This window comes from Mesoplodon mirus, assembly GCF_964341445.2.
Source record: "Mesoplodon mirus genome assembly, chromosome: 2".
Classification (NCBI taxonomy): domain Eukaryota; kingdom Metazoa; phylum Chordata; class Mammalia; order Artiodactyla; family Ziphiidae; genus Mesoplodon; species Mesoplodon mirus.
The window spans coordinates 137,711,908-137,736,494 of record NC_138977.1 but is presented as its reverse complement, the minus strand read 5'-3'; the positions used below and the strand labels follow the sequence as shown (position 1 = coordinate 137,736,494).

The window sequence follows — 24,587 nt, the reverse complement described above, 5'->3', positions numbered from 1 at the left end:
GCGGAGTGGCGGCCAACAGAGCGCCCACCTGCCCCGGTCCTGCGGCGCCAAGGTAGCCGGGCCGCCGGCCGCGGGGTTTCCGAGATCCGCGCGGCTCGGCCCGAGGGCGAAGGAGAGGGAGGGCGGTCGCTGACACCGCCGCCCTTCAGTCCCAGGTCTCTGCGCGACCGAAGCCGGCAGGCTTTTCCTTCAGCTCTCGGTTTCCCGGTGGCGGCCGGAGCCGTGCCGGAAGCAGGCGGCGCCACGGGCGCCGGGGGTGAGACCTCGTCGTCCTCTGCGCCTGTTACCTGTTGCGCGCCCTTGCCGCCGAGTCTCAAGTGGGCATGTTTCAGGTGGGCAGGTCCAGCATCCCCAAACCTGCCGCCCGGAACCTGGAGGACCTGGACTCTGTGCAGCGCGTCCTCTTACACAGGTCAGTGCTGGGCCGGGGGATCCGGGAAAAGACAGCCCTCCGTTCCCGGGGATGAGGGCGAGGGGAGGGGCGACCTTTCTTTCGAGCATCTTGCGGCGAAAGTCTCGTTTGGGATTCTCCTTGGGGCGGTGCTCGCCGCGGGAGGGGAGTCGGGACCTGCCCTCCGCCCTTTCCAGAATCGGACGCTCGGGATTCACCCGCTCTGGTCGCTCCGAGGCTGGCCCCGCGCGGGACGGGGTTACCCACCCCACTGCAGAGAACACCACTTTCTCTAGAAGAGATACAACAATTAAGCAAAGCTGTTTTTTAAACACCTCTAGACTTTCTCCAGGAAAACGAGCTGAGAGGTTTGTTTGGATTTGGGCTGTGATTGGAATTAGAAGGAGGCACTTTTAAACAAATCTAAATTCTATCCCCCGCTCCCAAGCACACACTCACGTACAGTCACGCGTGCGCATCCACACACGTAACTACACAAAAGAGATTTAGGAGTGCCTCTCAGAAGGATGAGAATCCCAACTTGCCATAAACTGCTACTGTATTCATTTACTCTGTCGAACCTTATACTTTATGGAAAATAGACTAACAAATATTAAACCCCATGGTAACGGTTAGAGGTTTATGGAAGAAAAAGAACTAAGAATCCACATGGAGAGCAAATTCTATTTCCATTTTAAGATTAAGAGAGGATGGTTGAAACCCCAGGAAGCTTAATGCTGCTTTGACTCTAAGAGAGCCTGGCCTTCATAATACGTGATCTGGGAAAAACTCGCTTAGAAATATGTCAAAAGTATCTCTGGAAAGAGTAAGTGGCGTTTGGTAAATATCTGTCAGGGGGAGGCTTATGTGAGTTCTCTCATCTGTAAACGTTTCAAGTGACTCTTTTAAGTCTTTGTACAAAAGCATATGAGCTGTAGAAATCCTGTTCTGTTGGAAGTGTGAATAGAGAAGAAAGACATTTCTGTATTTGAAGAAAAAGCAATATTTTGAAGGAAAAAAACAATATTCAACATTTTTAGCCTATAAATAAATAGTATCCTGTTTTACTTATTCTGTTAGCCAAAGATAAGGTTGGAAATGAGAAAATTGGATAATGCTTATGGATTTAAAAGTATCAGACATAGTATTCGATTCTGAGGAAATAAAGGCATAAATGGAAAAAATGGCTTAGTACGTAACTAGAAAAAATGAACTTAGTAAAGAATGACATTTAAAGGTTTATACAATCCTGTTCTGTTGGAAGTGTGCAAGGAAGAAATCCAGTCTCTTCAGTTTAAAAACTGTCTTCTGAAACCTGCAGTTTTCCACAGTTGGTTTCCTTCCCCTCTCTCCCCAAGAGAGCCCCTGCCGTATACAATAAAATATTATCAAATGAGCAGCTAAAAGGGGATTCTGCTAAATTCCCAAAGACAGTTCTCCCTGCATTTGAAAAAATTACAGTCCATGAATAATCCCCCAATTTATTAACTAGAAACTCATTCACAGCATGACTTTGATAAAGCTGGGAGGGGTGTTTGTTTTAAATGCTTAAAACCCTGATGCAACAGAATTTCTTCATGTTTTAAATGTCAGGTGCCAAAAAATTCCAAACTGATTAACCCTGCAGGGTTTCACATCCAAAGCACAAACCTGTCTGAATGAACCAGGACAAAAGAATATGCTTAAACTACAGCCATCAAAACTGAGATGATTATTTCAGAAGTAAGTAGTGGAGTGTTTCTGGAATAAACCTGCTCAGTATATGAAAAGCTACTTTATCTGAATTACAAATAACTGCACCCACATGCTATGGGAACTAATGGAATCTGAAACTTCAGTGTCTTTGTCGGTATGATGCCTACAATTCTCTATTTTTAACAATATGTGAAAATCTTTTTGCTTTTGCAATGCCTTATTTTTATCAGTGGTTATTTACTGTTTAATGTTTTCAAACACACTTATTAAAAAATTGGAAACATCTATAGAGGTTTCTGTTTCATTTCATTAAGATAGATTTTCACACAAGTTCATATTTAATCAAATGCCTTTTGCTCGTATATGTAAAGATTTGTTCAGACATAATGTAATAGAAATTAGAGAAAACAGATAACCTTTAAACTACACTCACCTACTCATTATAGTTCTCAGGCTCTAGACCAGTGCATGGCCTATTTTTTTTATGCCAGTTTTACAACATTTTCATGTTTTTCCTTTAAAACATCCCTTGTAAGATATCCACAAAATTTTGGCAATTACATTAAAGAGACCGGTAGCCTTGAGCCACAGAACATTTATAGACAAGAAAGAATAGCAGACTATTCTATTTTTACATCTTACTTTAAAGGATAACCCTTATGAGTGTTTATTTTTTAATTACTTGTATATTTTCCATTGTAAATATTGTTTTCAAAATGTAAAGCATTAAATTGCTGTGCTCTTGAAAAAGATACTTCAGCCAAACCAAAACTGAAGCAAAGTTGAAAATTTTTCTTTGCATGAGGTGTTAGCATTAAATTGCTGTGCTCTTGAAAAAGATACTTCAGCCAAACCAAAACTGAAGCAAAGTTGAAAATTTTTCTCTGCATGAGGTGTTAGCTTCAAAAGAAGCAAAGTTGAAAATTCTTCTTTGCATGAGGTGTTAGCTTCAAAATATGTCAATATTAAAATAACAACAGCTCAGCTTAAAATATTCAGCTATCCTACTTCTTTTATTTTTTAATTTTTTATTTATTTATGGCTGTGTTGGGTCTTCGTTTCTATGCAAGGGCTTTCTCTAGTTGCGGAGAGCGGGGGCCACTCTTCATCGCGGAGCGCGGGCCTCACACTATCGCGGCCTCTTGTTGCGGGGCACAGGCTCCAGACACACAGGCTCAGTAATTGTGGCTCACGGGCCTAGTTGCTCCGCGGCATCTGGGATCTTCCCAGACCAGGACTCGAACACGTGTACCCTGCATTAGCAGGCAGATTCTCAACCACTGCACCACCAGGGAAGCCCTATCCTACTTCTTGATAAAAAAAGTTACATATAGGTTGTCTGAGTCAGGGAAAACTTCAGTATTGCATTTCTCAGTTATTTTTACTTAAGTAAATCAACAAATATTTGTGTCAGTCTTGATTATAGGAAGTACTCAAATAATCATATTAGCACTCATTAGAATTTTGCAAAGATTTTTCAAAAATTTATGCACTAGGTTACTGCAATTTAATCATTCCCTTGGAGTCCTATTCTGTTGCATACTGCATAGTTGTGGGATTTGGCAAGATTTAACTTGTCTATATTTTCCTGTTCATTCTATAATCTAAAAGGATAATACCCACTTCACAGGATGGCGGTGTGAACTTCAGGTGATATTTAATTGCTCTATAAAAGTAAAGTTCTGTGAAACAGAAGGGATTATATTTACAACTGTCCTAAAAAAATTAAAACAAAACCCAAAAAGACAGCTATTCCTAAAGGCTCTGAGAAGATTCAGCTAAGTGACTTTTGCCCAGAGCATAAAGACTAATGTATGGTTCTGGTCCAGGCTAGAGTGCTGACATTTTGACGCCTAAGCCAGCAGAGAAAGTGAGCTAAAGGCGAGTCTCTGAAAATGTTTGATGACCTAAATTTCATGCTTTTGGCAACAGCAAAATAAGCATATTTTAAATACCTCAAATATCCAAAACTCTCAAGGGTAAAGGTGTGCCCCATTAGATAAAATTCCTGATGAATAAAATATCCTTTTAAACTCAAAAAGTAAGATCTAAAATAAATAATAAAATCAAAGCTCTTTGAAAATATGGTATATATCACACACTGCTCTGTTTCCTAACGTGTAAGACATTAGATTTTAAAGGTTATCTCAGTTGGTTCTTAGCAAGCCTGTATAGTAGGCAGGGACTATTATTGCTGTCTTCAGATGAAGAAACTGATCTTGTTCCCGGTCACTTGGTTATTAGTGACAGAATCAGGATGAGAACCTGGCTCCTCTGACTGGGGAATGCCTGGCACTTATGGATTATCAAGCATTTTCATAGTGGTTATCAAATTACTGTAGAGTTTGACAAACATAGTGGGGTTTTTTTAGGTGCTTCTGAGGGCACTTGACACTCATTTATAAACTATGGTTTTTGTAAATCTCATGTGTGTCCTACTTTTTTCTTCATCAGCAGATTGTCAGGCATCAACAATTTTTGCTGCTGTGTATTCCTGTTTTAAGGAAGCCTTCCTTCCTTTTGGTTGGCAGCTACTGATCTATGGCAGTAGAACAGTTTACCAAATTTGTTAGAACTTGTAAATGAAAATATAAAATGAGGATAAGTAAGAGTAAATGAATTGGGTTTGGGGCTTAAACTTTGTGCCATCTACTTTAGTTACTTTTATGTTTGCTTCTGGATTCTCATCTATATTCTGTTATTGTTCAAATGCAGCATGCATGATCTTAGAACAAGTTCCATACATTTTTACGGGTAATTCAATTTTTATATAGGAAAATGAGAATTTTCAATCATAACGCAATTCTATAAACATAAGATTGCCAAAATGTTATTCTTATATATTATGACTCTGTCCCAAATTTGAAAAATTCCACATTATGAAGTCTGTTTTTAAAATGCTATTTTGCTGAGTCTACCAAGTTAATTATTCATGATTTTAAAATGACTGCAGTTGTCAGTATTACTACATAGTTCATGAATTATTATTTCCATGTGCACAATTAAGGTGATATGAATTAGTTCCTAACAAAACTCTGTTACATGAATTTCTTACCTTGCAATTAAATTTTTTAATGGACATGACCTCCTGTGGCCCTCTTTTCATTTAGTTCTCATTGCTAGCTTATATTACTATTTAGGAAAGAGCTCTTGAACCTGCTAAAGATACTAAATATTTAATTATGCTCTTATCTGGTGTATTTAATGTCAGAATTGTATTGTTTGCCTAATTGAGATGGTAATCAATGGAAATAAGGACCTTATGTCTCATATATATTAAACTAAACATATCTGGGCCTCAGAAGACAGCTGGCCATTTGTGTAGTGGAAAATAGAAAATAAGAATATACCCTGGCCTGGAAGTTCCCTGGTGGCCTAATGGTTAGGATTCTGGGCTTTCACTGCTATGGCCCAGAGTTCAATCCCTGGTCAGGGAACTGAGATCCTACAAGCCATGCTGTGCAGCCAAAAAAAAAAAAAAAAAAAAAGAAAGAATATACCCCGGTCTCAATCTTTTAAGTCTTCCTGCAATTGATAATTATGAAACAGACAGACAAAGTCAGTATTCTTATAAAGCCCCTGAAAATGGCATTTTATTCTTTTCCTTTCTTCATCCTCTCCAGTATATCTAAGGGTATCAAATATTCATTTAATTAGTATAAATACGATATATAAAGTTAGAAATCTGGAAATCAGATTACCATACCCTGAAAATTTAATTAAGAATTTAAAATGATTGCTATTATTTCTTCTTTTGTGAAAGATCAAGCAAAGGCGTAACTTTCTTTGGGGGCAAGGGAGGAATTTTGTTCATTAAACATACAGAAATAAAGTCGACATAACTCAGAGATTTATCTCGTGTGAAAGGACTTTTTTTTTTTTTTTTTTTTTTTTTTGGCCGCACTGCGCGGCATGCGGGATTAGTTCTCCGACCAGGGATCAAACTGGAGCCCCCTGCAGTAGAAGAGCAGATTCTTAACCCCTGGACCACCAGGGAAGTCCCAAGGACATTTCTTAAAAGATATACTTTTATGTGGCACTTCTTGCTCTGGTTCAACTTTGTGTAAGATCAAAGACTGAAAAAAAAAAAAAACAGTCATGTCTTCTAAGAGTTGTCATTTGGTAGTGAAGATAGACACATTCCTAATTAGTTTAGATACTAGGCAGACTGGCAGTTAATTATACCAGAACTTTATGGGATATGTTATGAGGGGAAGATGGAAAGAGGAATTCTTACTATAAGGTAGGAAAAGAGTCTGGGAAGACTTCTTGGAAAAGGTACAGCTTAAATTGGGACTTGAAGGAAAATGTAGTGTTTCGGATAAGCAGCGCTCCACAGACAGGGAACTGTGTGAGTAAATGATCCACAGAATAGCTAATGTTTTTTGACACTTTGTGTGCTAGGTATTTTACATGCATTAACTCGCTGGATTCCAAACAGTCCCGTGTAAGAGGTACCAATATCCTAAGTCGCAGGTAGGAAAAGTGAAGCTTGCGGAGATGGGTGCTGAGGCAGGGAGAGGTCTGCCTGCCAGGCTTAAAACCAGGAGGTGGGAGTGGGTTCCAGCCTGTTTGCGAAATGGTCAGTGGGACTTATAAGTATGAAGCATAGAACTGAGGTAAGGCTAAGGGCAGTGTTTCCCAAGTTTGCCTTTGAGGATCACTGGGGTTACTTTTTAAAATAGAGATTTCCAGGCCCCTCCCCTGGAGGTTCTGATCCTGTTGAAGTGGGGCAGGACCCTAAAGTCTGTATGTTTAACAAGCACCTCAGGTAAGATATTTTGATCAGCAAGTTGGACACACTTGATTAACTTAATTAATGCATAGCAGGAAATAAGGCTTCTGATTCCTAGTTGGTGCTCAATTATTTGTAGAATTGGAAATTTTTTTTAAGAGACTACACAGTTTGGATTTTATTCTCTGTTTAATGGGGTGGCATTGAGACTTATAAGCAGGGTATGAAATTATTAGATACTTAGAGAAAAAATGAAGTGTTATTTATAGTAGGAAAATGTGGAGTTTTGTTAAAATTTAAAATGTCTTTTTTCTTTTTTTACTTCCAATAGGTTGCTTTTAAAATGATGAAAGGCTAAGTATTAAAGAGGTGCCTAAAGCATTTTAATTTTAGAATGGAATCTTAGGGATTGTGGTGAGAATAAGTATGTATGTTTTAACGTGAAACATAACTATTAGTGATTCCACCTTTTAAAATAATAGGATCTCTGATTTTAAAAGTAATACATCTTTTTTTTTTTGGACCTCAATACTGATGGAAATATTTGTTTCTCTTCCTTCCTGGTTCCACTGTCTTCAGGCTTCTGACCCCATTACTTTCTCCATCACTTTTAGCTGGCAAGGTTGCCTTCTACTTACCAGAGAAAATAAACACCATCACATGGAGACTGCCTCAGCTTCCTGAGAGAAACTGGCAAGTCAGCATCCACACCTGCACCCTCCTTTGGGTACCAGCTTCAGGGAAGAGGTGTTAAACAAGGTCATAGCCCTCCATCTGTTCCTAGGGTGCCGTATCCTCCTGCCACCTCAAGAACCTCCTTTACCATTTATGAACTAGTCCCCTGTTCTCTAATTTGAGTGGTATATGGACCTCTCTTTTCAGGAAAGACTCTTGCAGATTTCCAGGGATGACAAACTTTATTATAATTTTAAATAAACAGGCATAAGCTCTGTGCTTTATAGCTCTTATAATAAGCTAAAAACAATTTTATAAATTAATACAAATAAACTACAAAATAAAATTCAATAGCTAGTTTACAGTTATAAAAAAAGCAAATTTAGAAATTAATACAAGTAAAACTTAGGATATTCAAATATACATAGTTTAATGTGACAAATGAAACTAAATTGCAGCTTGAAAGTTTAAATATTTGATGGCTACTGCCCAGGTTCTTTTAAGTTCTTCATGCATATATCTCTCTGGACCATGGGGTGACTCATCTTCCTCATCTTCACTACTCTTCTCTGTTTGGAACATAATATCCCATAATAACAAGATAAGTTAAGCCTTCCTCTAAGAAATCTGCTGTGGCCCCACATGCCCTAGTTTGTTTCCCTTTGGGTATTCCAGTAGAACTCTGTATTTATCATAGGACACTATATGTTATAAACTGCCCATTCACCTTTCAGTCTCTACCATCTACCCATGTAGTTTAAGTTGAATCCCCAGAACCCATCCATTGATATCATAAAATAACATTATATCCTTCTCTTACCTGCTACAAAAGGAACATTTCCCCATGCATTACTCTTTGAAAACATTTCTATTCACATCATAATATTCATCATACTTTATATATAAAGGTGTATTTAACTTTTCCCCTATTGTTGAATATTTAGATTGCTTTCAGCTTTTCAGTTTTACAAATTTTATAAATTTTATTTATATCCCTTATTTTCTTAGATCTCTAATAGTTGAATTACTGGGTCCTGAGGAGTAAATATAATCTAGTGGTTAATGACTTAAGTTCAGTTCTCCGTTGGCTTTGATGCCTGCTAGCTATGTGACCATTAACAAGATGAATAAACTCTCTAAGTTTCAGTTTCCTTATTTTAGTATAGGGATATTTAGTTCATATATATTTATATACATATGAATAGAACAAGTAATTAGAACAATGGCTGAATCTCACTAAACGCTAGCTATTATTTTGTACTTACAAAAAATATTTGATGTAGATATTCACAAATGACAGGTAAATTTTACCTGTTTATACTTCCAACTTCAGTGATGAGAACACTTCACCAAATTATAAAATTTTCAGTTAGAAAATGAACACGCAGTAGATTTCACAATATGGGCACCAATTTGAAGCACCTCTACAACATCTGCTTGGGAGAACTGTTAAAATGTTTGCCACTGCGAAACAATAAGAAAACCAAAGAAACAATGGCGTGTATTTACATCAACACCTAGAAGGCATTGCTTAAAGGCGTCCATTCCTTGCGCGTAAGGAGAGGTAAAGGGTAGCTTTCTTTACCTCAAGGGAAACTCAGGCGGAGCGCCTCTAAGGTTTTGGAGAGCTGTTCAGCGTAGAAACAAAGTGCAAACCGCAAGAAAACAAAACAGTGGGCCTCCGCCAGTTTTAATAAGTTACGCTGCTCCAAAGGAGTGTGTTTAGGAGAGTGGAAGTGGTTAAGTTTCAGCTTCTTCCATTCCTCCCGGATACCCTCCTGGAAGTTCAAGTTCATTGGCTCCGTTCAGTCGTCTCGGTTCTCTCAGGGAAGCTTCCTCGTCTCCCTGGCAACCTGAGCTGCCACCAATTGAAGCTGAGGATTAGTGGTCACGTGTCCCCTACCCCTTCCCGAGCGGAGGCAACATGGCGGCCCCGGCAAGCCGTAGCTGCGAGATTTGAATTACCTTACTTGTAGCTGCTGCGTCCCTGCTGATGGCGTCTCCGGCGTTGTGCGGTTCACGTCAGAGCCCAGAGGGACTTCCTGGAGACCCTTCCTCACAAGAAGAAGATGAGAATTGTGATCCTGAAGATCCGGTCAGCGACTCGGGTTCATACTCCTCTACAAGTACCGATTATGAGTAAGGTTCTCGAAGAGGGACAATTAAATCCATTCCTTCTGCCTCGAGAGTGTACACGTAGGCTGGGGGGAATTCGAGAGTGTTGGCGTGGTAGAGACTGAGTGTTTGAGGTTCTATAATAAGTGGGGTTTATTTGCACCACGTTTCAATTGTGTGGTAATGTGAGCCGAAATGACTGTGCCATTCTTTGTTACTTTAGGTTTTTGTGATTTTCAGAGGAGGAGGTTCTCTTCTTTATGGTCGGTTCTATAATATATGAGAGTGTATCTATCTGTTAGAGTGTTCATAAAATTCTGTTCTGTCGCAGTGGCTTCTTGCTTTGGTGTCAAGATCTTTGTGACTTTAACCTCATTAGTGTTTAGAGTGAAGTGCACCCTCCACGTTTTATGTCAACTATTAAAATTATGTAGATTTTTATGGTTATAAAAATGAATATATACATAAAAGAAAGAAAATCCACCCTAGCCTCACCATCGAGAACAACCTCTCAGCATTTTGGGGGGTATTTCTGCTGTATTTTCCTATACATTCCCATGGTTTTCTTGTTTTCTATTTTATGTTATAATGTAATTTTTAAATACAGAATATCTAAGTGTTATTTTCTACTTTCTTATCCCTAAAAATAATGAAAAAGTTATTTTTATTCACAGTACCCAATGCTACTTCAGTTTTGAAGGAATTTATCCCTTACTGCTATAGATTAGAAAAGTCAAAGTAATTAGCAGTAGCTGGAAATGACTAGCATTGAAAAGGTTCTGGTGCCAAAGCATCAATCAGTGACTGCCATATATAGTCATTTTTAGGATGACATTTTATGTGTATTTAGAAATAACAGTTACAGGTATTTAATGTGTATTTAGGAGTATCAGTTACTTGGCAATTATTTTCACCCATAGGTATGTAAAACATTTTTATCATTATCTTTAAAAGCACAAGGGAGAAAACCATCACTAATGGCTGCTTAATTATATTCTAGAGGCTTAATGAGGACAGATTATATTCTGGAAGACTTGAACAAATTTAAGGATCAAATACTTTGTACAATCTTCTACTGTGGTCGTTTAAAAAATAATTACAAAACTCATGGCTATCAAGCAAGGCTGCTGGAAGGAAGTATGGATTATGTAGAACCTTATTTGGTCTTGCTATGGGAGCCATAGACAGTGTGAGATTCAAATTCTTGCTTTCTCTACATCTTAGAATCACACATTTTTAACCCAGAGAGAATCTATAATATTCCCATGGTCACACAGCCAAATGTTGTCAGTGGAGAAATTTAAGAGACCTGATTTCAAATGGGGTGCATTGATTTTGATGAGTGAATAAATGAGCTAGTCCTTTCTTCTAGGAAATAAGCAAGCTGAGAACTCATGTTAGAAAACTTATTTCAAAGCATTTTGTGATTTGGAATACATGTGTGCATATATATATATATACACATATATATATATATAATATTTTAGTTTTTTAAAAAATGGGCATTAAACTTTCTATATCAGTCATTCACTGATCACTCCACATATTCCAGTGTCTTTATCATCCTAATAATTAAAGTACAGGAAATCTCGATTGTAAACTCTTTGGCTGGTCTATATTTCAAGTCCTACCAAGATTCAGATTATGGTGGTCGCTTCTTGGTGTTTAGGACATGAGAGTTGATATACACTGACCAGGTAGGCTTCTGTTCTGTTTCTTCCTTATGGTATTTACTTCCCTAAGCTGCAGCGTCACCAGTGCAAAAGGTGGGCTTCCCAGCATGGACAGGACACTGGAACATGTGGATCCAAGGTATAGGGATGCGAACCTAAGCTTTCTCATCAAAGCTAAGATATATGAATTGCCTATTGTCTTTCATTGCCTACATGGAGGTTATTAAAGAAGTTATGCTACTTATTGATTCACATAAAGTATCCTGAACTTTCAGGGCTCTAGTTAACTTCTGCATATTCTTTCTGGAAATTATCATTGTTTCTTGCATGCTTTGAAACTGAAAACCAGTTTGAGCTGCAAGTGATTGTCAATATAGAATTAATAAGTTTATCATTTTTTAGATAAAATGTCTTTAGGGTACATTCTGGTATAGTACTTTTAATAGGTTTGTTTAAGACATAAGAGAAAATTTTTAGATTGGTGCAGTACATCTTAACCTGGCATATTGACAAGTTCCTGAGGAAGCTTCAGAGGTAATACTGGAGGGTGGGTTGGGTTGAGGAAACCATTGACTAGTTTCAGTATTAAAAAAAAAAATTATTTATTTACTTATTTGGTTGCACCGGGTCTTAGCTGAGTCAGGTGGGCTCCTTAGTTGCAGCTCTCGGGCTCCTTAGTTGCAGTGCGTGGGCTCTTTAGTTGTGGCGTGCAAACTCTTGTTGTGGCATGCATGAGGGGTCTAGTTCCTTGACCAGGGATTGAACCTGGGCCCCCTGCACTGGGAGCACGGAGTCTTATCCACGGCGCCACTAGGGAAGTCCTGACTAGTTCCAATGTTGAAATAACAGAAATCATACATTTACTTGCAATAATGCCATGCTTTCTTTGCTTTGGTTTACAATTACCCAACTCATTGAAGCCACATTGGTTCATGTTGGCCAAAGTCATCCGTTTTATGACTTAAATTTTTGATTTTTCAGAGTAACTTGTTTATTGTTGTGAGTTTTAAAGCCTTGACTGATGGAGAGAAAAAAAGGATACTTTAAAAAGAGAATTTAGCTATAAAATGCTAAGGAGCTTCCACTGACAATAAGAAGAATGACTGGAGAAGAAGGAAAATATGTCCTTTAATTTTTTTTTCTGGGTTTTTTTTAACAACTTTACTGAAGTATAATTGACATACAATAAACTGTACATGTTTGAAGTGTACGGTTAAGTTTTGATAAGTTTTGACATGTATACATCTGTCAAGATAATGAACATATCCATCTCGTCCAAAAGTTTCCCCGTTTGCCTCCCTCATACTACTCATGCCTGCCTCACTCTTCATAACCACTAATCTGCTTTCTGTAATGATAGCTGAGTTTGTGTTTTCTAGAGTCTTATAAAAATGGAGTTATGTAGTATGGACTCCCTTTTTTGTCTGGCTTCTTTTAATCAGCATAATTATTTTGAGACCATTCATTTTGTTGCCTATATGTTGTTCGTTCCTTTTTATTTCTGAATAGGATTTATTTCTGAATAGGATTCCATTTATTTCTGAATAGGATTTCCTTTTTATTTCTAAATAGGATTCAACATAATTATTTTTTTCTTTGTGATTATTCAGCATAATTATTTTGAGACTCATTCATGTTGTTGCCTAGATGTAGTTCTTACCTTTTTATTTCTGAACTGGGTTCCATGGATATATCAAAATTTATCTTTTTCTTGGGTTTTAACTTGGGAATGTGCTACTCGAAGAATAAAAATATTTCATTCAAAGTTGTGATGTAATATATTAATATCAATTTAGTATAATATTTTCCTTTTTCTCTCCTGCTCTGAACCTTGACTTTTTCCTTTTAATTTAATTTTTCTTTTATCAAATTATATAGATTAAAAAGTCAAATAGTATGTAACTAGGTTTATGATGAGACATGGTAATTCTCTGCCAGCATCTCTGTATGCTTCCAGCTCAGCATGTTTGAAGAGAATTCATTGTCTGCCTTGTTTCTCCTCTAGTGTTGCCCATCTCATTTGCTGACCTCACTCTCTTCTTACTCAGGTCCTCAGATCTAGTAAGTCTCCAGCCCTGTTGACTTGCTTTTCTGATATCCACCCCACCACCTCCTCCTGCTTCTCACAGGCACTGCCTTGCGTCTCCCATACACCAGTTGTCTAACTGGTCTGGGTGCCTCTAATTTCTCCTGTTTTCAGTCTTTCTCCCATACAGCTGCCAGAGTTTGCTTTCTAAATAATTTTTCTCTTAGAGAACCTACTACAAAAAGATATAATGTGGCAGTTTGGATCAAAAATAGAATTAAACACATGCATGAATATTACCAGCGAAGCTAACTAAAATGAAGTAGATATCCACCTGCTTAACCAGGTCATCCCTGTGATCAGGAGGAGAAGGCCAAGATTTAAAAACTAACAGTAATACTTCAGGTTTGTTTGCTGATGACTGTATTATTCAGAGAATTCAACCACTTCAATTACAATGGAATGTCTTTATAATGTAGCCTGAAATAACTGAGACTTTTGAAAATGAGAAGTATTTAATTCTGTTAGTATTCATAGCACATCTGCAGTGTCGGAATAATTTTTTCAACAGATTATTATGAGAGGCATCCTGGTACAGAGTAATAAGTACTAGATTAAGAGTAGGAGTCAGAAAACCTGAAAGTGTTAACATTTTCATTTCATCGAGTTTTCTCTGGTCTTGAGGGATTCAGAATTAGGAGAATTCTTGGTTATAATTTACTGTTTTACAAGATGTCTCAAGACTGCTATATACTAAGGGGCAAGTACTTAAAGAGAAAATAAAGGCTGAATGTGTAAACATTTCTACCTCTTTGGAAATGAAGTCTTTGTGTCGATGACCTAGAAAAGACATGCTTTTCTTTAACATGAAAACTATCTTCCTGGTACTGGGAAACTTGATGGGCCTTCATCTATTTTGACTTTTATTTCAAAATTTAAAATATTAGGACAATTGTGTTAGGGCAGTGGAACTGTATGATACTATATGATACTATAATATCATATAGTATCTGTATAATACTATACAGATACTGTATGTATCTGTATGATACTATAATTATACTATAATGGTGGATGATACATGTCATTTTACATTTGTCCAAACCCATAGATTGTACACCACGAGAGTAAACCATAATGTAAGTTGTGGATTTGAGGTGATTATGTTGTGTCAATGTAGGTTCATCGATTGTAACATGTACCACTCTGGTGAGGGATGTTGATAATGGAGGAGGCCATGCAAGTGGGGGGACAAGGAGTATATGGGAAGTCACTCTACCTTCTGCTCAGTTTTGCTGTGAACCTGAAACTGCTCTAAAAAAAGAAAAGTCTTTTAAATCATTTTTCTACTCAAAAGCTTGATGGCCTCCCAAATAAACTCCAGATTCCTTAGGATGCTTTTAAAAGCTCTTTTAGATCTGTCCCTAGCCTATCTGATCTCATCTTTGATGATCTTCCTTTAAGTCACCTGTATTCCTGTTTGTCTTAGCTCTGGCCACTATTTAAAAAACATCCAAGGGAATTAATTCCCTGGCTGTCCAGTGGTTAGGACTCTGCACTTCCACCACAGGGGACATGGGTTCAATCTGTGGTTAGGGAACCAAGATCCCACGAGACGTGTGGTGTGGCCAAAAAAAAAAAAAAAATCCTAGACTGAGTGGCTTATAAACCATAGCAATGTATTTCTCACAGTTCTGGAGGCTGGAAGTCCAAGATCAGGATATCAGCATGGTCAGGTTCTGGTAAGGGCCCTCTTCCAGGTTGCAGACTGCAAGTTCTCATTGTATTTTCACATAGCAGAGAGGAGAAGCAAGTTCCCTGTGTCTCTTATAAGGGCACTAATCCCGTTCGTGAGGGCTGCACCCTTATGACTTCATCCAATTCTAATTACTTCCCAAGGGCCCCACCTCCTAACACCATCCCATTGGATGGAAATGTTTCAACATATAAATTCTGGGGGAACATAAACATTCAGTTCATAATATTACTACACTGAAATATTCACCCATTCTCATTCCTAACATTTTCTTTCATACCTACACTTATATGTATTGATACTTTGTTCTCTGTTTGAAACACCTTTTCTTCCTATCTCTGCTTGTCACAATCATTCAAGTTTTCATTTAAGTGCCACCTTCTCCTAGGACCTTATTTGATCCCTCTTAGACTTAATTTCTCCAATAACATTTTTCTCCTATAGCAGTTTTCATTCCTCACTTTTGTCACTTGCATTTCAGCTAGGTGATGAGCTCTCTGTCCACCTGACATCTTTAAAAGCACAATAAAGCCCTATCAAAAAATGATTTGCTGGTCTTTGATTTCAGCTACTAGAGTTAGATCGTATCCTTAACTTAGTGATATGTAGACATGCCCTGTTTAGCAGAAGGGCTGGGGTAGGGAATGGGGTCATTATTAGCATAGTTCTAGTGAAGATGTGTTCCTGATGTAAAAATTTATTTCATGCATTGACTACACAGTTAGTAGTTCACTGGCTGATCCCTTCTTCTCTGACATGCTTCACATTTGTTCCAGTGGTAACTGGCTGGGCTAGAAGCAGCATCATCAGCTCCCACCAGGTTCCCCACCTCCTCAAGCTGCTGTAACAGCTAGCATAGATTTTAACCCTTAAAATCATGGTTTCCTTTTAGAAAACAATCAAAAGACTTCGGGGATGAAAACTAGGTATTGCTGGTAGACAGAACACAGAAATGAAAACACAGAAACGCATTAGGCAGACCCGTACTTACTGAACAAGCCCCAGATAGAATCCATGATAATTTGTCATGGTGTTTTTATTTTGTGTGGTTTGTCTCTGTACCTAGGATTGTCCTGCTGTACCTTAATAGGCACTATATAACTATGTAACTACATGTGTTGGCCACTTTGGTAAAGCACATTGTGCTTTCCCCACTAAAATGAAAAAAAAGAAAAAAAAAGTATTATAACAGGTTTGAAGTAGTAACAAAAGTCTGTTTTCCTTAAGGAAATGTGCCATGAGGGCTGGCTATTTTGTTAATGTTTTTTCTTGTGGTGGCCAAGGAAATTGTGATACTACTTCATTTGGTGAAAAATGCTGACATTAACGCAACTAAGGACCTGAGAGATTCAATAACTTAGAAGAAGAAAAAAAGATTTAGTATCAACATAGAATTTTGAAACACCTGAGTAATTGAGAAACTTAAAAGCATTATCTGAAGTTCATTTTCTTTAATATACTGTTAGAGCTTATGAAAGTGGACTTGTTTATTTGCAAATTAGCAAGTTTTTCTTTGGTAAGAAGGACTCTGCTCACATTTACCACATCATTTAGGGCCTTGAAACCAATTATAGTGCCGTCAAACTTTGCAGGCAGACTATAAGTATATAGTTATTTCTGTTTAGAGCAAAGTAGAATGCACAAAATAAAGATCTCATTGAAAGACATTTGCACAATGACAGCTTTGCAGCTTGCACCATAGGCTCCCAGAAAAAAAAGAAAGAATATTTATATTAATATTGATTAATGTAACCCATGTATTATAAAAATATTAATTAAAACTGCTAGATTTAATTCTTTTTTAAAAATAAATATTTTAGACTTCCCTGGTGGTGCAGTGGTTAAGAATCCGCCTGCCAATGCAGGGGACAAGGGTTTGAGCTCTGGTCTGGGAAGATCGCACATGTGGCAGAGCAACTATGCCCGTGCGCCACAACTACTGAGCTCACGTGCCACAACTACTGAAGCTCACCTGCCTAGAGCCCATTCTCCACAACAGGAGAAGTCACCACAAGGAGAAGCCTGTGCACTGCAATGAAGAGTAACCCCTGCTCGCCGCAACTAGAGAATGCCCACAAGAAGCAATGAAGACCCAACGCAGCCAAAAATAAATAAATAAATTAATTTAAAAAAAAACTTAAAAAAATATTTTATTTTGGAATACATTTAGATTTACAGAAAAGTTGAAAAGATAGTACAGAGAAGTCATGTAAATTCTTCACCCAGTTTTTCTCTGATGTTAACCTTTTACACAAATAGGGTACATTTTTCAAAACTAAGAAATTAACATTACTATAATACTGTTAACTAAACTCTAGACTTTATTCAGATTTCACCATTCCCCTACTTATGTCCTTTTTCTGTTCCTGGATCCAATCCAGGGTATCATATGGCATCTAGTCATCACATCTCCTTAAGTCTCCTCTGGTCTGCAGTAGTTTCTCAGTCCTTCCTTGTTTTTCATAACCTTGATCACTTGGTTAAGGTGATGTCTGCCAGGTTTCTTCACTGTGAAGTCGCTGTTTTTCATTTTCCATACTCTGTTCTTTGAAAGCATGTCACTGAGTCCAGTCTACACTAAAGAGGAGGAAAGATTAAGCTCCATCTCCTGAAGTGAAGAGTGTCTATATATAATATTAATTTCATTATTAATAAATAGTTACAATGAAAAGTTGGCGGTTTTGTTTTATTGTTGTTTTTAATACACCCCCTCCATTCTAATAGAACTAGTTTGAGAGTACAGTCTTTCCAACTCTGTTAAACTTTCTGATACGTTAATCAGTTATGCTCTTGATGTTTTTCTAAATAGGAAGTAATCACCTGTAGTAGGAATAAGGAACCTTTTGGGAATCCTGAACTGTGGCCTTAAAGGCAGTATCTAGTTTTGGTTCATATCTTACCAGCACTTAGCCTGGAATCTAGTAAATAGAGATCATTGGAGGCATCTTCATTTATTGCTAGGGGTTGGAAAAGTGCAGAAGTACAGGAGCTATATCTAATAAAGGTGTAAGTTTCTCTCCAGTTCTGACTGTGGTGCAAGAGGATGGGAACTGTCATTTATTTGGCCTTTACCATGCCAGGCACATTATTTTATTTGCTGTTGATAACAGCCCTGTGAGGTAGCTATAATCTGTTTTCTGGAAAAGGAAACCTAAAGCTTAGAAAAGTGAAAATCTCAATAGAACAGTGTTTGAACCAAGGTCTGTGACCTCTCGGGTCATTTTCTTTTTACTATATGTTGTGTCTTCTTTTTCAGTTTCCTATGTTCATTTCCTTGTCTTTATTCCTGTCTCTTTTCTCCCTTCTTTTAATTTCTCCCTTTTTAAAAAAATTTATTCTGCTTAAAGTGAAATATTTTTTAAATAGCTTAAGAAAGTGGATCTCATTCATTGCTGGTAGAAATGTGAATTGGTATAGTCTTAGGGTAAAGACACCTATCTATCTATCTATCTATCTATCTATACCCCTACATAAAAGAATGGTTACTGTATTGTTGTCCAAAGGGGCAAAAAAAAAAAAAAAGAAAAAGAAAAATGAACACAAAGCTTATCAGTAGGTGAGTGACCAAATGTGCTACATCCCTCATGCTACATCCCTTAATGTAGCCATTAGAGGTTTTTAAATTGTTTTTTTAGTGATAAATGATAAAGGGGTGTGTGTGTGTGTGCGTGTGTGTGTATAGATTCCACTCACTTTTTCAAAACAAACAGTAACAAATAACCCTATATATGTTTTATATGATTATAAGAACACAGATTAAAAAAGAATTTTTATTGAAGTATAGTTGATTTACGATGTTTGTTTTTGGTATACAGCAAAGTGATTCAGTTATACATATATATCTATATTGTTTTTCATATTCTTTTCCATTATGCTTTATCACAGGATATTGAATATATCAGTAGTTCCCTGTGCTATACAGTAGGACCTTGTTGTTTAGAACACAGATTTTTAACATGTCAGTGAAAGGTAGGAAGGGAGAATGACATGTATGATAATTACGTGCCCATTTATATAAAATGAGTCTGTGCTTATGTGTGCATGAAAGTACAGTCACCAACTAGAAATCTAGTCAACACCAGTTCTTTCCTCTCCCTCATCATCGCATCTAATCAGTCTCAACGTCCTGGTGATTTTCAAGCATTTCTCAAATGTTTTTCCTACTTTCCATTTCCTCTACAATTGCCTTAGTTATCATCTTTGGTTGGACTACGGAAACAGCCCCCTAAATGGCCTCTTATCTTTTTTTTTATTATTAATTAATTAATTAATTTTTGGCTGCGTTGGGTCTTTGCTGCTGCATGGGCTTTCTCTAGTTGCGGCGAGCGGGAGCTACTCTTAGTTGTGCACAGGCTTCTCATTGTGGTGGCTTCTCTTGTTGTGAAGCATGGGCTCTAGGGCGTGGGCTTCAGTAGTTGTGGCACACGGGCTTAGTTGCTCCACGACGTGTGGGACCTTCCCTGACCAGGGCTCGAACCCGTGTCCCCTCAATTGGCAGGCAGATTCTCAACCACTGCGCCACCAGGGAAGCCCCTGGCCTCTTATCTTGAATCTTGTCCACCTCAATTCCTTCTTCTATTGTCCTGTCAAAGTAGATCTATTCAGGGATTTCTAACATGTAAACCCCTCTACCTAAAACTCTTCACTGATGCTCTCTTACCTACACAACAAAACCCAAACCCTTTGCCAGAGTCCAAAAGGGCTTGCAAAATTACAACTTGCAAAATTAGACTTCTCCTCTCATTCCCTACCTCACCACCTCCACTCTGGCAACCGCAGACGAGCTTTAGTTATCCACATAGGCTATGGGGACTACCCCTCAAGGCCTTTGCTTGTGCTGGTACTTCTGCTTGGGATTCTCTTCTTGTCTTCCCCCTCAGCTCCCCAAGCCCTCCTCCCCAGACAGTTGCTTTAAAACTCACCTCTGGGGTCTCCTCTGCCAGAAGTCTCCCTTGACCTCATCCTCAACCCCAGGCTAAGCTGGATGACCTCTCTTTTGCACCTACCATGTGTATTGTCATGAATTCCTTCTCAGTTTCTCTTCCCCACTAGACAAGGGAAGGAACTGAGGTTTTCATCTTTGTAATTCCAGTACTGTCCACCATGCCTGGCACTGTTTATTTGTTCCACAACTGAATGCCACCCCCTGTGGCACCTCCACCTGCAGGGATCATTAAATCATAACCAAAAAGTGGTTTCGCATTCATATTTTAGAGAATAAGTGACTTCCCTGGTGGTCCAGTGGTTAAGACTCTGCACTTCCACTGCAGGGGGCCCGGGTTTGATCCCGGGAGCTAAGATCCTGTGTGCCACAACACAGTGCCCCCCCCCCCAAAAAAAGTATAAATTCCAAGTTTTAGAGAATTAGGTGAACCATCTTCATGTTTAGCAGAGAGGGAAAAATGTTTCTTTGGTGTCACATATCTCTCATACAAACGACAGACCAGATTAAAAGGGTGAGATTATAAAGCAAGTAAATTTCATTCATTTTCTAATTAATATATATCTTCATAAGTAATTGTGTTTAATTATGGTATTTTCATTGTGTCATTTTATTTTATTTTTTAATTAATTAATTAATCTTTTGGCTGTGTCGGGTCTTAGTTGTGGCAGGCGGGAATTTTTGTTGCGATGTGCAGGCTCTTCCTTGTACTACGTGGGCTTCTCTCTAGTTGTAGCATGCGGGCTCCAGAGCATGTGGGCTCTGTAGTTGTGGTACACGGTCTCTCTAGTTGTGGCGTGTGGGCTTAGTTGCCCTGTGGCATGTGGGATCTTAGTTCCCCGACCAGGGATTGAACCAGCGTCCCCTGCATTACAAGACGGATTCTTTTTTTTTTTTATTACATATTTATTGGAGTATAATTGCTCTACAATGGTGTGTTAGTTCCTGCTTTATAACAAAGTGAATCAGTTATACACATACATATATTCCCATATCTCTTCCCTCTTGCATCTCCCTCCCTCCCACCTTCCCTATCCCACCCCTCCAGGTGGTCACAAAGCACTGAGCTGATCTCCCTGTGCTATGTGGCTGCTTCCCACTAGCTATCTACCTTACGTTTGGTAGTGTATATATGTCCATGCCACTCTCTCGCTTTGTCACAGCTTACCCTTCCCCCTCCCCATATCCTCAAGTCCATTCTCTAGTAGGTCTGTGTCTTTATTCCTGTCTTACCCCTAGGTTCTTCATGACATTTTCTTTTTTTTTTCTTAAATTCCATATATATGTGTTAGCATACGGTATTTGTCTTTCTCTTTCTGACTTACTTCACTCTGTATGACAGACTCTAGGTCTATCCACCTCATTACAAATAGCTCAATTTCGTTTCTTTTTATGACTGAGTAATATTCCATTGTATATATGTGCCACATCTTCTTTATCCATTCATCCGATGATGGACACTTAGGTTGTTTCCATCTCCAGGCTATTGTAAATAGAGCTGCAATGAACATTTTGGTACATGACTCTTTTTGAATTATAGTTTTTTCAGGGTATATGCCCAGTAGTGGGATTGCTGGGTCATATGGTAGTTCTATTTGTAGTTTTTTAAGGAACCTCCATACTGTTCTCCATAGTGGCTGTACCAATTCACATTCCCACCAGCAGTACAAGAGTGTTCCCTTTTCTCCATACCCTCTCCAGCATTTATTGTTTGTTAATTTTTTGTTGATGGCCATTCTGACTGGTGTGAGATGATATCTCATTGTAGTTTTGATTTGCATTTCTCTAATGATTAATGATGTTGAGCATTCTTTCATGTGTTTGTTGGCAGTCTGTATATCTTCTTTGGAGAAATATCTATTTAGGTCTTCTGCCCATTTTTGGATTGGGTTGTTAGTTTTTTTGTTATTGAGCTGCCTGAGCTGCTTATAAATTTTGGAGATTAATCCTTTGTCAGTTGCTTCATTTGCTAATATTTTCTCCCATTCTGAGGGTTGTACAAGATGGATTCTTAATCACTGGACCACCAGGGAAGTCCCTGTGCCATTTTAAATTATGGTACATTGTTATCTAAATTTTTTATGGTGGGGACACAGTTATTTAGACTCATCAGAGTAAAACTACAGAGATATTAAATACTGATTTCTGCAGGTACAGACAGATATGTCAAAACAACTGATATGGTGAATAATCCACAGTAAGTAGTGCTAAGTGCCTAAAATGATTCCACACACTGGGAACCAGCAAGTGCCAAAGAAATGTTAGTTTTGATATCTGGAGATAGTTATGCCTTTTTTTTTTAACCATTCATATATAGTTGAAAATTCTATGTTAATTACCAACTACAGACCAGTGTAGTGGTTAGTTTCTGATTAATAGAATAGTGCATTTTTTGGATGAATTTTCACAGTATTTAGAAAGAGACACTTGACTTTTAAGTTAAAAAGAGCCAGGATTGCTAATAAACACTGCAGAAAACAGATGTCTTCTAACTGATTGAATGATTAGAACACAAATTATATCGTGCCAGGATATTACAGCTCATGTTTCTGAAAAGTCTCTCCACATGTTAGTTCTTCCACTGTAACCAGTTTTGCTTTAAAGAATAGCAGTTTGAAAGGTAAACTGTTCATAACATTGAACAGGGTAGAGTTTGTGGTTAGGTCTGTTACCCTAAGATGGGTATTTTTGTTTTTTAATGCTCTTTGAATCATTTTAATAAAAATAATTTTGTGTTTTTCAATGGCCTACTTCCCAGTTAAAAGTTTTTTATAATCACATGATGAATCATGTAATGTGTGGTTTACTTTTCTTACTACAGTTATTCATTAAAAGGAATTTAATGAAATTATAGGCTACAGAAGTGATTATTATTAACTGTGATTACAAACTATTTGTTTTCAGCAAAGATTTTAGTTCGTGGTGGGTAAATGTTCCTTTTTTGAAAACTTATTATATAAACAAAATCTTTTAATACTGGTAGGCTTTCACTTTTGTTTTAACATGTCAGCCATGCTGAATAATTTCTTTGCACATAGGATATTTTTATGTGCAACTTCTGAATGTCTCACATCTGTGTATATAATTGTATAATCAACTACTAATGTAAATCATTGTCCAGTGAAATTGTCTAAAGTGAACAGTAACCACACAGGGACTGAATTAAATTTAAAAAACAAAATAGAACCTTAGATTCTAGAAGGGGGCCATCTCTTTTTTAATTTTTCTTTTCTATCACTATGCCATTTTGATTCCATCTCCTCCAGCCCCAGTTCTTCAAGGCTCTACAAAAAGCATTCTACAGGAAATAATGTTGATGCTCATAATAAATTAGAATCAGTGAGGAGACTCTGAAATAATCAAAGAACTTTCACCCTTCCCATCTCCCCGCACCTCAACCCCTACCCTTACCTGCCTGCCGGAAAGGCATAACTGTTTTTCCCATGTTTGGCTGCGATTTAGATTATCTTTTCTCTTTTTCACAGTGACCTGGAGCCTGAATGGCTGGACAGTGTGCAGAAGAATGGAGAGCTATTTTATTTGGAGTTGAGTGAGGATGAAGAAGAAAGCCTTCTTCCTGAGACACCTACTGTGAACCATGTCAGGTTCAGCGAAAACGAGATTATTATTGAAGAGGATGATTACAAAGAAGGAAAAAAGTATGAACCCAAACTCAAGCGGTTTACCAAGATTTTAAAAAGTAAAAAACTTTTACCCAAGCGCTATAATAAAAAAAATAGCAATGCCAGTGGGCCAGTATCCATTCTAAAGCATCAGTCCAATCAGAAAACAGGAGTTGTTGTCCAACAGCGGTACAAAGATGTGAACGTTTACGTGAACCCCAAAAAGCTAACTGTCACAAAAGCCAAAGAGCAGCTCAAGCTTCTGGAAGTACTGATTGGGATTATCCATCAGACCAAGTGGAGCTGGAGAAGAAGTGGAAAACAGGGCAGTGGAGAGAAGCTTGTGGTCCATGGCCTGCTGCCAGGAGGATCTGCTATGAAGAGTGGTCAGATATTAATTGGTAAGTCCTGTTGGTCCTTGTTTTCAGGGTTAATGGTTGATGATGCTTTGTGAGGAAAGTGATCAAAACAGAATTATACCCAGTGTCTCAACCAATTAAGGGCTGCCTGACGATATTTGGGACAGTAGTGAAATTGGAAGGATTGTGTACTGCAATGCACAGCATTCTTAAGACAAGCACTTTAGTGCATTGAATACACATGTGTGCCTTGTTAGGCCAGGGAACATCTTAACTAATTTTCAAGTTTTTATATAATTTTATTTCATCTTGGTTTTCTTTGCTGACAAGAAAAAGAAAAGTTGACTGTACAGTGATAATTTAGGTTTGAATGACCTATATCCAATAACATGATACAAAAATATATAATTTATGAATAAAAATACTTTAAAATTGTATGCTTGCACTTAAGTGCCCCGGGTTCTTGGAGTAGTTTTAAACTGTTTCCTATGGCATATATAGCAACATTGGTGTTATACGTAAATTTCCTTTTAAGGGTGCTTGTCATAAAATATCCCACCAATTTTGAGGGGAAAATAAGGAATCCACAAGTTATTC

General features: G+C 37.9%; 1 protein-coding gene across 3 annotated transcripts in view; it reads left to right on the top strand.

Annotated features, from left to right (window-relative positions):
* Window positions 1-323: 323 nt before the first annotated feature.
* The window catches only part of INTU (inturned planar cell polarity protein), a gene marked incomplete at its 5' end in the record, with an annotated part of 82,628 nt that continues 58,364 nt past the window's right edge, over window positions 324-24,587 (top strand). For 2 of the 3 annotated variants that reach the window (XM_082633112.1, XM_082633111.1), the window contains 2 exons: window positions 9,426-9,635; window positions 23,494-24,032. In XM_082633112.1, the coding sequence (XP_082489238.1) occupies window positions 9,490-9,635; window positions 23,494-24,032 (685 nt within the window). Of the gene's footprint in view, window positions 413-9,425; window positions 9,636-23,493; window positions 24,033-24,587 lie in introns of those variants that run through there. The other variant, XM_082633113.1, reaches the window with a different exon arrangement.